Source organism: Pteronotus mesoamericanus, unplaced genomic scaffold, assembly GCF_021234165.1.
Source record: "Pteronotus mesoamericanus isolate MK-2021 breed Mesoamerican mustached bat unplaced genomic scaffold, CSHL_Meso_final contig_50, whole genome shotgun sequence".
Classification (NCBI taxonomy): Eukaryota; Metazoa; Chordata; class Mammalia; order Chiroptera; family Mormoopidae; genus Pteronotus; species Pteronotus mesoamericanus.
The window spans coordinates 21,748,577-21,762,941 of NW_026555186.1; the positions used below are offsets into that span (position 1 = coordinate 21,748,577).

General features: G+C 38.0%; 1 protein-coding gene across 2 annotated transcripts in view; it reads left to right on the plus strand.

Annotated features, from left to right (window-relative positions):
- NLN (neurolysin) overlaps positions 1–3,518 on the plus strand; it is a 73,214-nt gene extending 69,696 nt beyond the window's left edge. For both annotated transcript variants that reach the window (XM_054578425.1, XM_054578426.1), the window contains exon 13: positions 1,573–3,518. In XM_054578425.1, the coding sequence (XP_054434400.1) occupies positions 1,573–1,707 (135 nt within the window). In that variant the 3' untranslated portion in view covers positions 1,708–3,518. The remainder of the gene's footprint in view (positions 1–1,572) is intronic.
- Positions 3,519–14,365: the final 10,847 nt, after the last annotated feature.

Here is a 14,365-nt window from a genome sequence, read left to right on the forward strand (position 1 = left end):
CTAAAAAAACTCAATAATTTTTATTTTGATACATGTGACTTTCAATATACTTGTTTAAAATATGTTATTATAATTAACTTCACCTTTATATATTTTTTACCTTTAAAGTATGATTATTAGGAAACTTAAAGTTATATATGTGGCTCATATTGTATTTCTGTTGGACAGTGTTGCCCTAAAATTTATGGGAAAATAACTGACTCATCATTTATTCCTGATTAGGGCCCAGCCTGTAAAGTTAGGTGATAGCCTATAGATGATTAATAAGATGATGGTTTCTGTTTATACCAAAAGAGAACCCCAAAAGTTTTCATTTTATGACCCTCTAGGACATGTTGTAGTTTTGTATCTAACTGGGTAGATTTCATTCATTCACATTTTATCTTTTAAATACTCTTTATTCCTTATTGATTTTAGAGAGAGAGAGGAAGAGAGGGAGAAAGAGAGAGAGGAACATCAATTTGTTTTTGCACAAATTTATGTATTTGTTGGTTGATTCTTGTATGTGCTTTGACTGGGGATCGAACCTGCAACTTTGGCATATGGGAACGATGCTCTAACTAACTGAGCTACCTGGCCACAGCTCATGCATCCACATTTTGTTTTCCTCAGTAGTTTGGCTAGACTTATCTCTGATGATTATACCAGATAGAATCATTGTTATAAGTCAAAAGTCGGAGTACTTTTGTCTCTGGAAATTGTCTAGCTATTCTTACACTCAAAAAGATTATCAGTCCTATTGATCAAATGATATAATTGACATAAATTTAAGAGGGTTACTCTGTTAACTATTGTTTTATGTGTATATTTAGAATTATGCTTCATTAAATTGTCTTGCCCCACTTCCCTGAAAGGACAGTGAAAAGGAAGTGAAGATATTGAATAACACAGATATTGAGTTACAGTTCTTTTCTTTCACTTGATCTGCTCATGTGATTATGTAAATAAAGGCAGAGGAACTGTGATATATTTTTAAATTGCAGATCTGCTCCCCAAAGAAAACTTCACAAAGCTCCTCATTCCCAGCACTGGGCCCACAGAAGTGTCTTACCCTTCACGTGGGACATGTGCTGTTCCTACCACCCCCTCATGCACTAGGATTAGTGGGGTTTTTATGAGCCCCTCATAAGAACAGAGCAGAAGCCGTTTGGGAGGAGCTGTGTTGCAGTTTCCAGGTACACAGAACCCCTGCTTGTAGCCTTCTTGAGCACTTGCTTTGCTGACCCTTTTGAAATCGTATTGGAGAGGGAGTAACAAATAGGAACCTGTTATACATTCCATCTGGCTATATTTTGTTTGTTTGTTTACATTGTCAGTTCACTGCTGAGAATCAAAAGCAACAAGACAGTAATAAAGGGAAGTGTAGAAGACCGGAGGTCTAAGCTCCAGATCTCTTAGCTACCAAAATAAATAAATACTGCAGAGCCGCAGCCCTAAGCAAAAGAGAACGTCCAGACAGAGTAGAGCTAAAGTCCCTTTTTTCTGCACCCCTACCCCTTTCTCTGTTGCATCTAGAGATTTGGAAAATTGCTATGACCATGAATTGTTAGGCATGATGTTTTATTTTATTAGGTTGGAATGAAATACAGAAACCTAATCCTGAAACCTGGGGGATCTCTGGACGGCATGGATATGCTCCAGAATTTCTTGAATCGTGAGCCAAACCAGAAAGCGTTCCTAATGAGCAGAGGCCTGCATGCTCCGTAGACTGGGGCGCCTTGGTAGCATTCCATGTCTGGAGGACAAGTCGACATCGCCATGTGTTACTGGCCTGAAAACTGAAGGGAGTTTTGCAAATGAAAATGTAGATTTCTATTGACTGCCTTTTGTGTTTTGGTTTGAAAAATTATACAGATGTAAATGGAATTATAAATACGGTGACTTAAGAAAAGATCCATTTGAAAATAATTGAACTATAAAATTTCATAAAAATATATTTGATTTCTTTTTATAAAAGTTTCATATGAATGTAATTTGATTTTTTTACTCTTGTAATCTAGATAATATAATGTAAGAGGGCTCAGAATTTTCAAATTGAATCATATTCATTATAATTTGATCCTTTGTATATCTTGCAATTTTTTACTTGGGATTTCTGGACATAAATGAATCACCGCATTGCTCTGGTGAACATTGTCTTGGAGCCCTGCATCAACTTTGACTCTTTCTCCCACAGTAAAGTGTGACCTCTTTGACTACATACCTCAGGGCCAGGGAATATGCCTCAGTAATGCATTTATCTTTGTATTTCATGCCTTGTGATTCCAACTTTCTGCCACACTTAAATAATGTTCCTCTACGTGGGTTTGTCTTTTCTGTCCACAGTCCAAACGATTATGAATTCTAACTTGCCAAATGTACATTGCAAGTTTTTGTATCTTGTATTAGAGGATTTGGGATCTCGTATTAAAGGTTGTCAGTCTTTGGCCTATTTGCCAGTGAGAACACTAAAGCAAGGAAGTGTTTCTCTTTTCGTGGTTCTAAGAAGTGGTGGAGACTTTGCCTCCTTTGCTGCCCACCTCACCCAAAGCGGCTGGTACGCATGTCACAAGTGGCTATCGAGAGAGCTGAACCTGCTGAGGAGCAGAGGAATTCAGGCACTGCAGAGGGAGAGTGGGTTCTAGACAGAAGGGCTTCAGGCCAGCTGCTCCCAGGTGTTATGTATGTGCTTCAACTCAGCCAGGGGGCGGGGGCCCTTTGGTAGCAGGTTTTGTCTGGTGATTTTTATTTTCAGTGACCCTCAGGGTCTCTCCTCACCTAAATATGGGCCTAAATTCCAATTTTGTAGCAGACTAGTAAATTCACAGTCCTTATTTTTCCTCTAGGAGTCTACTCAATAAGGAAACCACAACAGGATAATAAAACTTTTTAAATGAAAAAAAAAAAAAAAGAACTTTAAATATTCTCTGCGTAAGTCTTCCAGTTGTCCCCCACTGTGTGCCTGAGGTATGACTTTGGTGGCCAGGACAAGATTGGAACCTTGCTCTTGTCTAGTCCAAGTGGACCTGGTGCAAACTAAGAAATATGAGGCTGCATAATGACAGCAGGAAAAATCGAGAGCTTTAGAGACGCAGAAGAAAATTTCAAGATTATTATTGCCAAGCAAATACCTTAAAAATCCACATGAAATCCTACCTTCCCTTTGGAGACAATTACCTGGCCCTCTTCACCCCCACACTCAGTCAATGTCACCGCCTGGGGTCCCCAAAGCTGTTTTTTATGGTCTTAGCAACCTGTGGTACTTTTCTGTCTTTTTTTCCCAGGCTGTTCTGTTTTTCAGTTTCAGACAAAAACTCTCTTCAGCTTTTTCTATTGCCCAGTGTGTATCCTCAACAATAATTTATCATTTTAAATTTTAACTTATTTCACATGGAAAAACTAGTGCTTGGTGTAAAAAAAGGCTGCACACAATAAAGTTGCATTATCATACACGAGAATGAACTCAATTTCTTTCCCTTTTTATTGTATTTTTTAAAATATTTTATTGAATTTATTGGGGCACAGGTTTCAAGTGTACAACTCAATAGAACACCGTCTGCACACTGCGTTGTGCGTCCATTGCCCCAAGCAAAGTCTCTTCCCATCCTCACCTTTCCCACCTTGCCTACCTCCGTCTACCCCCACCTCTCTTTCCGTCTGGCTATCACCACGCTGTTATCTGTGCCTATGTGTTACATGCGTGTGCGTGTTTGCTTACCCTTTCATCTTTTTCACACAGCCCCCCCTCCCCCTCTGACAGCTGTCAGTCCGTTCCATGTATCCATGCCTTGGTTTCTATTTTGTTTGTCAGTTTATTTTGTTCATTAGATTCCACATGTAAGTGAGGTCATGTGGTGTTTTTCTTGCTCTGACTGGCTTATTTCACTTAGCATAATGTTCTCTAGGTCCATCCATGCTGTCGCAAAAGGTAAGATTTCCTTTTTTTTATGACCCAGTTGTATTCCATGGTGTAAATGTACCACAGTTTTTTTTTTATCCACTCATCTACTGATGGGCACTTGGGCTGTTTCCAGGTCTCGGCTAGTGTAAATAATGCTGCAGTGAACATAGGGGTGCATATATTCTTTCAAGTTAGTGTTTTAACATTTCTTTTCTACATTAATGTGGCCCATGTGGCTCAGTGGGTTGGACACTACCCCAAAAACCAAAAAGTTGCAGGTTTGATTCCCAGTCAGAGCACATGCCTGGGTTGCATGTTCGGTCCCCAGTCAGGGCACATGCAAGAGGCAACCGATCATTGTTTCTCTCTTACATCGATGATTCTTTCCTTCAGTTTCTCTCCCCCTTCCCCTCTCTAGAATCAGTAAAAGAAAAACTAATTTTTTTAAAACCCTGAAGTACATAAGAGAAATAAAGTGCTGTGGTGTTCTATTTCAGGTCCACATCTAATATTTAAATTCTACCAAAGAACAGCAACAAAATCAAATACTCACCAAAAAAAATATTCGCTAGCTTATTTTAAAACTAAGGACTTATTTTATAAAGCCTTTTTGAATGTGACCATCCATCTGCTTATTCTTTTTTCCCAGATCAGAACACAGTGCCGACAAGGCACTCTGAGTGGATCAGTATAACAATTGTAATTGGATGACCTACAGTTCAGATTTATGGACTGAGCCACACAATACTTTAATACTTAAATACTTTATGTTAATATATAGTAGGCTGGATTTCTAAAAGTTTAATTTTAAGATGGCTACAGTGAAAGATATGCCACCTAATACAGATATTATGCCACCTGATACAGATTTTTTCCTCTAATACAAACATTACTTGTTACTTAAATAACTAAAAATTTTCTTGAAGAGTCATCACCTGAAGTGTTCATTCCAGAATCTTGCCTTCCTACAATAATATGATGAAAGGTGGGTTATCTGTAGCTCTTTAGACTTGACAAACTGCATTGTGTAAGAGGCCAAAAGAGAGAAAATAACTCTTTAAAAATTGATATGATTTTGTACTTCCTACTTGCCTTTACTATGGAATGACTTAACTTTCTGCTTTCCTATTTGGCCTTTAGCCTTTGCATATAAATTAAAGTGTATAACAATCCTGCCTCTGCAAGGTATCAGCTGCTTTCTTTGTGACCATTTTTCATTTTTTTCAAAAATTTTTATCATGCACAAGAATTTTCCTTGCCCTAAAGGAATTGAATTAAAATACTAATCCCCCAAATGGGTTTCGGTACAGGTAGCAAAGCCCCAAGGACTGTTAAAAGAGAAACCCTATTTCATTTGACTCGATGTAGTAACCAAGTCTTCTTTTTCCCCCTCAACACATTATTAGTTATGTGCTTCCCATCTGAAGTTGGATACCCCTTCAAAAATGATATGTATTCTCTTATGAATATTTGGTGAGAATAAAAGCAAAAAAGACATACAAGCCTCCATTTTCTTTAAAACAGCATCCAAAGTTTATCATTTTTAATCATCTTTAATGAAGAAATTTCCACGGGAAACTGATTATCTAGTACCAACTGTACCAAGGCGAAGGGTAAAGGTCATAAAATATACATACTAGATCAATGTTGTCTTTTCTAACATACCCACAATAATGCTATAAATGGAAACTTTGTAAAAATGTTTTGGAAAATTGGAATCATGAACACAGCCACTCATGTACTCTTCTGCAGTGCATAATTCTCCAGTGAGCTTTTATTTGGTTACATTTACATTGCAACTTCCTCTCCTGATAAAATACAGATTCAACACATCTGGTCCTCTAAGTACATATAGGAAGAGGGAGGAGGTGGCTGATGGGCCCTCTTGTTTCTGCTCACATGAGCTGACACCCCGTTTAGATGCTTATTTCATAGTGCCTGGAGGCTCACCTAAAAATTGACTACTGTGCTGAACTGTCTCTAGCATTTGTTGTCAGAGAAACTGCATGGCTTAGACTGGTTCAAAGGAACACTGTTCATTGAATCCCAAAAGACACTTGATGCCTCTGTTGACATCTTTGTGGCTAAGAAAAGGATATGACTGGATAATCATTAGCCAGGTGGATTCCTACCTATTGAAGCAACCTAAGAGTTGAATAATGATTCACATTAAAATGAGGGAAATTTCTAGTCCTTTGGGTGAAGACACAAGAAATTCCGTAGAACATATTATCAAATACACAGATAAAGCAGGAATGGTTAAATATGATGACATCACTAAGAGTTAAAATTATTTCAGTGCTCGGAGGAAAATCTGACTTGATAGCGGTACTCAGAAAAATAAGACCTGGCAGTTTTATTGGACCAAATTTCAGTATAAGCCCACTGTATGGCACAGCTGGGAGGGAAACAGGAGGAGAGAACAAAAGCTTTACAAGAGTGTAGTGAGCCCTGGCCAGGTAGCTCAGTTGGTTAGAGCCTTGCCCTGACATGCCAAGGCTGCAGATTCAATCCCTGGTCAGGAGACACACAAGAATCAACCAATGAATGCCTAAGTAAGTGGAACAACAAATTGATGTTTCTCTTCCTCTCTCTGTCTCTCCTTTCCTCCCTCCTCTTCCTCTCTCTCTAAAATAAATAAGAGTATATTGATGGGAGAATGTATCCAGATCAAAAGAATAACGCCTTTGGACTCGAACAAGGTAAGATCAGTCACACCTAGAATCTCATGTTCTAGGTGTCACATTTTAAGCAGACTATGATCAAGTGTTATTACAGTGTTTGGAAGAGTAAGAACAGAAGGGTGATGACCTTGAACTTCTCAAGAGAAATACATGCAAGAAGTAGGGAAGATCTGCCGGGAGATGAATTCAGAAATGTGAATGTAGATGTTTTCAAATTCCTGAATGATATGAGAGAAAGAATAGGATGATTCTGCATTGCAGCAGAAGCCAAAGCTTAGAGAAATGGAAAATACAAGGAGGCTTTAACTCAGTGTGAGGAAGTGGTTTCTTGTAATTATTGTTGATTACAAATACCTTCTGTTACTGCTAGTGAGTACCAAACAAAGCCTGTGGCTGCCAGGAGTGTTACAAGAGGGGTTCCTCCTTTGAGTAGACATTTGCAGTAGATCAGATTTGAGAACTCCAAAGTTTAAGATGCAACAGATATATAGTAACCATCAGAAAAACACCACTTAGGTAAAATGAACATTTACATGCCAGATCTTTGAAATGCATTTAAATGGGTGCAGATCTCTCATATTGTAGGGATATAGTACAAGCACTTACAGTTTAAGCATTGCTTTACTCTTCATCTAATCAGTGACTGCTTATCTGGGGGTTGTTATCAGTCTTCTGTGTAATCTGGTAAGAGGATAGGAAGTTAACAGTTTTGTATGACCATAATAAAACCAAAGGCTCTGATAGAATAAATAAAGATTTGTGTTCTTCCTTTATAGAATTTACAGTAGCTCTCTGCCCAGTCCACCCACCTCTATCTTCACCACACACATAAATACCCAGTTTAATATGTGTGCACTGCACCATATTGTGATTTCTTTGAGTAATTGCTTCTATCCCACAATCCTTGACTCATAGTGAATTGTCCATGAATATTTCTAAATAAACATAACTTCTTTAAAATTACCTTTTACTATAAGAATGCATTTTTCCACAATAACTGCAAAGTATCTCATAAGTGAATCTAAAACTACATAGACAAATTCTTTTTTACACCTTCCACAAGAAGGGGCCCTTTTCCCTAGTATACCAGAAGAGTTTGAGGATGAAAGAAATGTGCTTTTTGTTTTTAAAAAAAAGGGATTTATGTATTCTAAGCGTAGGACTTTCTTCACCTAGAATCTGGGGTCCCCTAGAAGATCTATGCAAGGCAGAGAGGGAGCTGATGTCTGTAACTGCCCTGAAATTGTGTTGAAATTTTGTACATAGGCATGTGCATTTCTTCTAGGGAGAGGATCCCTAGTATTTATCAGAAAAGTTCAAGAGCTACTATCTTAAACAATTTGTTTGCTTGTTTTCAAACTTTTGGTTTTTATTTCAATTTGAATATTGTAAGGTGCCTATTATCTTTAGGCACTGTGCTTGGTACTGAAGATACAAAAATGGCAACCCTGAACCCAAGTTGTTCACAATGTAGTGAGGAAAGCAAATAAGTTCATAATATGTTGAGATAAAGAATAAAAAGAAGATGGGTATAAAAAGCTTTTCTGTTTCCTTCCATACTGGCTGGCCATCGCACAATTAAACCTTTGTGCCACCGTGTTTTATGATCACCATGCTACCTTACACCAAATGGTGGGTTTCCCTTTTTCAGCATGTCCACAGTAGGATTAAATGGTGTTCTTCCATCTTTGGTATATGCAGGAGTTCCTTAGACCCTGTGGTTAAAGAACTCACAAGAGAGAGATGAAAATACTCACTTTTACCAATTTTATGCGTTATGATCAAAGGTTTGTAAACGTCTAGCCTTAGAAGGGTGATGTGGGACTTCCCTGGACCTGGTAAGTTGAATATACCCAAGAGGCATTGGTACATCCTATAAATCTTGATAACAGGTTGCTAAGATGACCACTGAGCTATTTAAAGATGGTCCAGAATTAGGGTTCCTTATTTCCTCACATCTGGGTAAATAGTTTTGTATTACTTCTAATAAGAACTGAAGAAAAAGCACCCAACTCTTCAGTCCTTTATAGCCTATTTGTAACTTTTATATAGCAGCTACATACACAGATCAACAAAAGACTAAGAAACTTCAGAGTGTCAGGGTTCATGAAAAGGGCTGGGACTGGACTTTGAACTTACATCCCATTTCCTTGTGCAAATGTACAGTAATTTATTTCATCAGTCTTCTGTGGAACCTTTAGATTGTTTTCACTCTGAACATAACAAACAATGTTGCCAAGATTGTACTTATAAATGTGTTATTTTCCACATCTATTGGTTTCTCTGTTAAATAATTCTTTAAAATGCAATTCCTGCTTCAAAGAATAGAAGCATTTCAAATGTTGACAGATAATGTCAACCTAAAGCCATGTCTCTTAATACTGTTTACTACAATTGTTTAACATTGAGGCAGTCACTGAAGATAAATGAGGAAAAGTGATGATTAGCAAACAAAGCCAAAAATCTGGTTCGATATAATTTATAGTGTTTTCTTTCCCCATTGGGTGATGAGGACTAAAGGTTCCTTCTTTCAGAAAGTAGTAGGAGTGATTCCAGACGGGAATTTTCTTTCTCTATTAATGATTGGGCAGGTCCTAAATAAGGAATGCAAGACTTTTTCCCAGAACAAAGCAGTCATCAGTCCCTTTGTATTCAGGGCAAAGTGGGGAAAACCAAAAGATTTTGTCATCCCTGTCCCAAATCAGATGCCTTTCTGTGGTCTTCAACATTCGTGTGACAAGTGGGACTACTGTTGTACTTCACAATGCGATCACTGTTCTAAACACGCACATGGCCCACTCTGTCTCAGCTTCAATTATAAAATCTTCAGCCAGAGGCTATTATCCTCTGTTTTGTTCAGTCAGCAACATAGCCAGCAAATTTGCAGCAGGGATCAGGTGACAAGAGAGAAATTCCTCACACTTCTTCTATCAAGTTCTTACACATGCCAGTATGTTTTCCCCTTTTGTGGGTCCCTGATTAGGAAAACTTTTCTGATGCCATTTGGGAAGGTGACCCAATTTTACCTCTCCTTTCCTAATTCTACTTTAGTTAAGGATAGGAAAACAGGAGTAGCTTAATGGTGATTCTCTAAATGAAGATAGAACCTCTCAATTCACAGAGTGCAATGCTTCTGTTTTATTATTTAATTGTCACTAATTCTTTAGTAGATAAACTACATCCTGTGGTCTAACCAGCCATAGGAAGCATCTCTTTCCTGCCCTCTCTTCCTTTATCTTTATTTCTTCCAAAAGACTAATTAGATGAATGGAAAATTCTGAGCAAACCTCTCCAAATCCCAGCAGCAGCGTGACAGAGATCTGAGTCAGCGAGGCCATGGATAAAGTTCTAGATGCTTTTCTCACAACATCTCATTGTAAATTACAGTCAATATTCTAATGCCTGCAAGCTAAATAAGAGATTTGAAAGGATTAAAATAAGGGTAAATTATAGACAATCACTCTAAAGTAAATGCCTTTTTAAAAATGTCTGTGGAGAATACATTAAGAAATTGGCTTCTTTCTTTACTCAACCAGTTTTGAGTAAGAACTTGTTCCAGGAAAGCCAGACTGCTACCTCATTGGCCTGTATCTACTGAAGTGCAGGTTAAGGTGGGTAAATGAAAACACTAGGTAAGACCCATTTAAACTTTTTAAGCCCTAGTTTAACTTTTCCCTAGGTAAAGCCAACTTGTTTTATAAGGATTGCGTATATTTGCATCAGTCTACAAAAACTTTCTAAGTTCCTCGGTCTACCTAATAAGTTTCCCAGGACCCTGCCAGAATTGAGCTGGGGCATGTTAATACAGCAACACACTGTTTTCCGAGGTGCCAGCAGAGAAATGTCAATACGCCTGCTGCATTCCTCTGGGATAATAGAAATGAAATCATCACATTAGAAATGAATCATGAGCCCAGGATACACTTCTCTCACCCTGAACATGCTGACTCTCCCACGTTCTGGTCACTGATCTTGCAGTTGGAAGGGTTGTAGTAGCCAGGAGAGGGTGAGGCAGAAGTGCCCCTTAAGGAACATTGAGATTTGTAATATTTGAGGTGGTCATGACCGAGGTTGGTGTGGAAGCTGAAGTTCAAATTTGCCTGTCATTGCTGGAAGGTCAGTGTTAACATGGAGGGCCGAGAACTTGACAGCAGGAAGGGCTGGCTGTGAACGAGGGCAGTTTCAGGAAGGCTAGGCGGGGGAGGCACCCGTACTCCAGAGAAGAAAGTGGTTTTGGCTTCAAAAATATGCATAATTAACAAATTATTATTTTAATTCAAGATGACTAAGGGGAATTTTACTTTTCAAAAATAATAGCATATCTAACCACTTCCAAAACATGTTCAGGTCTTATGAACCTTCAATAATAAAAGGTATATGTTAAAAGAAAACTAAAAACTTCCTTGTTACCTCTTCCATATAAAAATTTTGCAGTCATGTACCATTACCAAAAGTTGACCTTTACTGTGCATGCCAGATAAATCTGTCATCTAGAGACTCTAGAGGAAGCAATAAAAGGAGCTGTTTGAAAAACTTGACAACAGTTTGTTAAATTTCTAAACAGTTTAATCAATAAGGACAAATTGTGTGGCTCAGCTCTCCAGGAACCTATAATCAACATCAGAGGCATCTGTCTTAAGACTTGGAAATTATTATTTTTATCATGATTTGTATCTTGGATATCTCTCTGTGCCCACAAACTCACCCTGCACTCCCCCCCGCCCCCCGCAATCTTTTATATACATTGTCACTCACACCACAATCTTTGAGTAAAGAAAACACAGTTTCAGGCTGCGTGTTCCTTTTGATACTGAGACACTTCAAAGGTAAGTATAGAAAGGCTAGAGAAATAAATGTTTATTCCTTTTCCATGTGGATTTTGCAAAGCAAACTACAAGAGAAAACAGTCTCAATCAGAGTGCATTGTATTCCCCAGCCCCCACTCTGCTCGGGATTAAATGTTCCCCTTGTCCTCAACCAAAATAGAAATATGATCTCATGTTTGTTTATTATGTTGACTTTGTATTTCCTAGGTCAATAGGGTATAAATTTTGATTTACTGATGTGACTGACTTCTTCCCACAAACACACAGAAACTCTTTGGGGAGGTTGCTGTAAGCATATCCAAGTGCAGCTGAATCTCTTAGGTAGACACAATATAAAAATAGACTGTTGATTCAAGATGCTGAACTGGTATCATTGAATAGTGTCATCTCTAAACTCCAGGTGCAAGTCCAAAGATTCTGTAGACAAGGTCACCAAATGCTAATTAAACTAACCAGTTATGAATGCTATTCTTAAATCTTCTAATTCTAGGATTTTTCCAGGAAGAAGAAAGAGGGATATACTCCATTCCACATATAAAATGCAACAATTCAGACCACATTCTAATACTAAGTCAAATGAGCAAAAAATTATCAAGAAAAAAATTACCGTATCTCAACAAGTGTCTGTATATGTGTGTATTTTTTTCTCATTGTCATTGTTCTCTGTCTAACAAATAATAAAATAAATTTTAAAGGATGAAACAGGCTACTTAAATAAGATATCAAGATGGAGAGACTCATAACAGCAACTACAATTATCTATGATGAAGGAAATGTTTTGATATAGAAAATAGAATAAATATATAAAATTGGAAGGTTGGAAACACATAGGAAACATAAGAGAAAAAAGAAATTATTATACATCTGAAACCAACAATACAATTTTATTTCACAACCATCAGGTTGGCAACCACATGACTATCTATTAAGGCTGAAGATGAACACAGCCAGTAATTCAAACCAAGGTAGGCACCACCAAACTCTTCTGCATGTGTACTGTGAGATATCTACTAGAATGTCCACAAAAGCCTTGTTCGGAGTAGTAAAACAGTGAAGAAAAACAAAAGTGGATAATGCACTAGGGTGTATTTGAATAATGGGTGGGGTTGCAATGAGGGTGTGGGAACTAAAACTGCAAATGTCAACATAGATATCGCCCAAGAACAAGGTTGAGCAAAAAGTGCCATTACAGAAAGATATAATCAGGTTGCCATTTATTTAAAGTGTATATATATCACATGAAAATGGACACCATATTCAGGACTTTGGTGAGGGAAAATGGAGAATGGGATCTGAGAGAGAGATACTCAGGGGTCTTCAACTATAACCGCAATCTTTTTTTCTTTAAAAATTCAAAGCAAATGGTGCAAAATGTTAAGTTTGGGGTTTTTTCTTCTGTTTTGTTTTGTTTTGTTTTTTGGTTGTCAAGTGATCTTCAACTGCAGGATTTTCGTCTGTAGTTCTTACCTACCCAGGCATTCCGCTGCCCTGCTGCTGATGTCATCTCTGATGTCCTCAGGGTGGCGGCTATCAGCATTGCAGCCCGCAGACTGGGCTGTCCTCAGGATCTCTTCATGGCTCCAGAGAGTTCTCCAACTAAAGATCAGTGCCACATCTGTCGGGCAATGTTGACAATATCATCAAAAGTGATACTTCCAATGTGCTCAATGTTTTCTTTGCTTTTTCTGTCTCGTGGTGGTTCTTTGAGGGCTTTGATGATCGGGGCAGAGGCAGAAGGTACTACCTCAGTCTGGACCGGTCTGTTCTGAATGGGCAGTGTCACCGCAATCCTCTCGACTCATTTAAGGGTAATCCCATGCCTCTTGCCGAAAACTGAGTTAGGAAGGGGCATATGAATTAATCTGGGTCAGTGATAAGTGAGGAGAAGTTTGCTAAGGACTTCTGAGGACAGTTTTCTGGTTTTCAAGATAAAGCTACAGAAAGAGATGGTCTTTTCCTCTGTCATTCTTTGAGGCACGGAACTGCATCAGCCTGAAGATGAAGCCAACACTCATCTTCACAAAGAGAAGAGCAGAGAAATGGAGTCAATGCAGCTAAATTGTGTCAATTCTAAAGATCACTGAGCCAATAATTGTCTATATCATTTAAACCAGTTAGAGTGGGGCTTTTGCTACTTGTGGCCAAAGATATTCTCACTGAAGCACACACATGTGATCCAGCTTCCTCAGCTGTGAGCAGGGAAGGGTGTTAATGCCTGCCCTGCCTTACAGCTCCACTCAGGGCTCTTGGAGATCAGGAGTAGCCAATGCATGTGAATGTGCTCTGTAAAGTATAAATTGTTATGCAAGGGCAAACTGGTGCTATTATTTTCTTAAACTGGTACTATTATTAATAATTTTGCTATGGAGTTTGAAGTACAGATTTTAGTTCATTATATGAATTATGTATGTCTTAGAATGTACAGTTATTTAATCCACTCATTTTAAGGTTAAACTTCCAAAAACCTTGTAAGATTTTATAACTAATTCTTTGACTCCTATAAAGGAGTTACATATTTATAGTATTAGTTGAGAATATCCTCAGCAATGCGTCTTTGTATACAAGTACAGGGCCAAGGTGTTTTGAATAGCCATCTACGTTAAAGGTGTTAAAAGACATTTCTCTGTAAAATATGGTCTCCTTACTTAACTGTGTGACCTTTGGCATAGCCTGACTGTGTCTGAGTATTTGTATACCTTCAAGGATTGGGGGAGAAAACACATATAAAATACTTAGAGCAGAGCCTACCATATAGTCACAAGTAAAATAATAACAGCCAAGACTTATTTAGTGCTTACTATGTTCTAGATACTCTAAGCACTTCCCATTTATCAATTCATACAGCAGAACTGTATTGTTGAATTTTAATTTTTAAAATAGCTTTAATCTTTTAGGGAAAATGTTACATTCTTATTATTTAAATAATCTAAATAATACAGAAAAGTACAAAAATGAAAATCACTCCAAATTACATC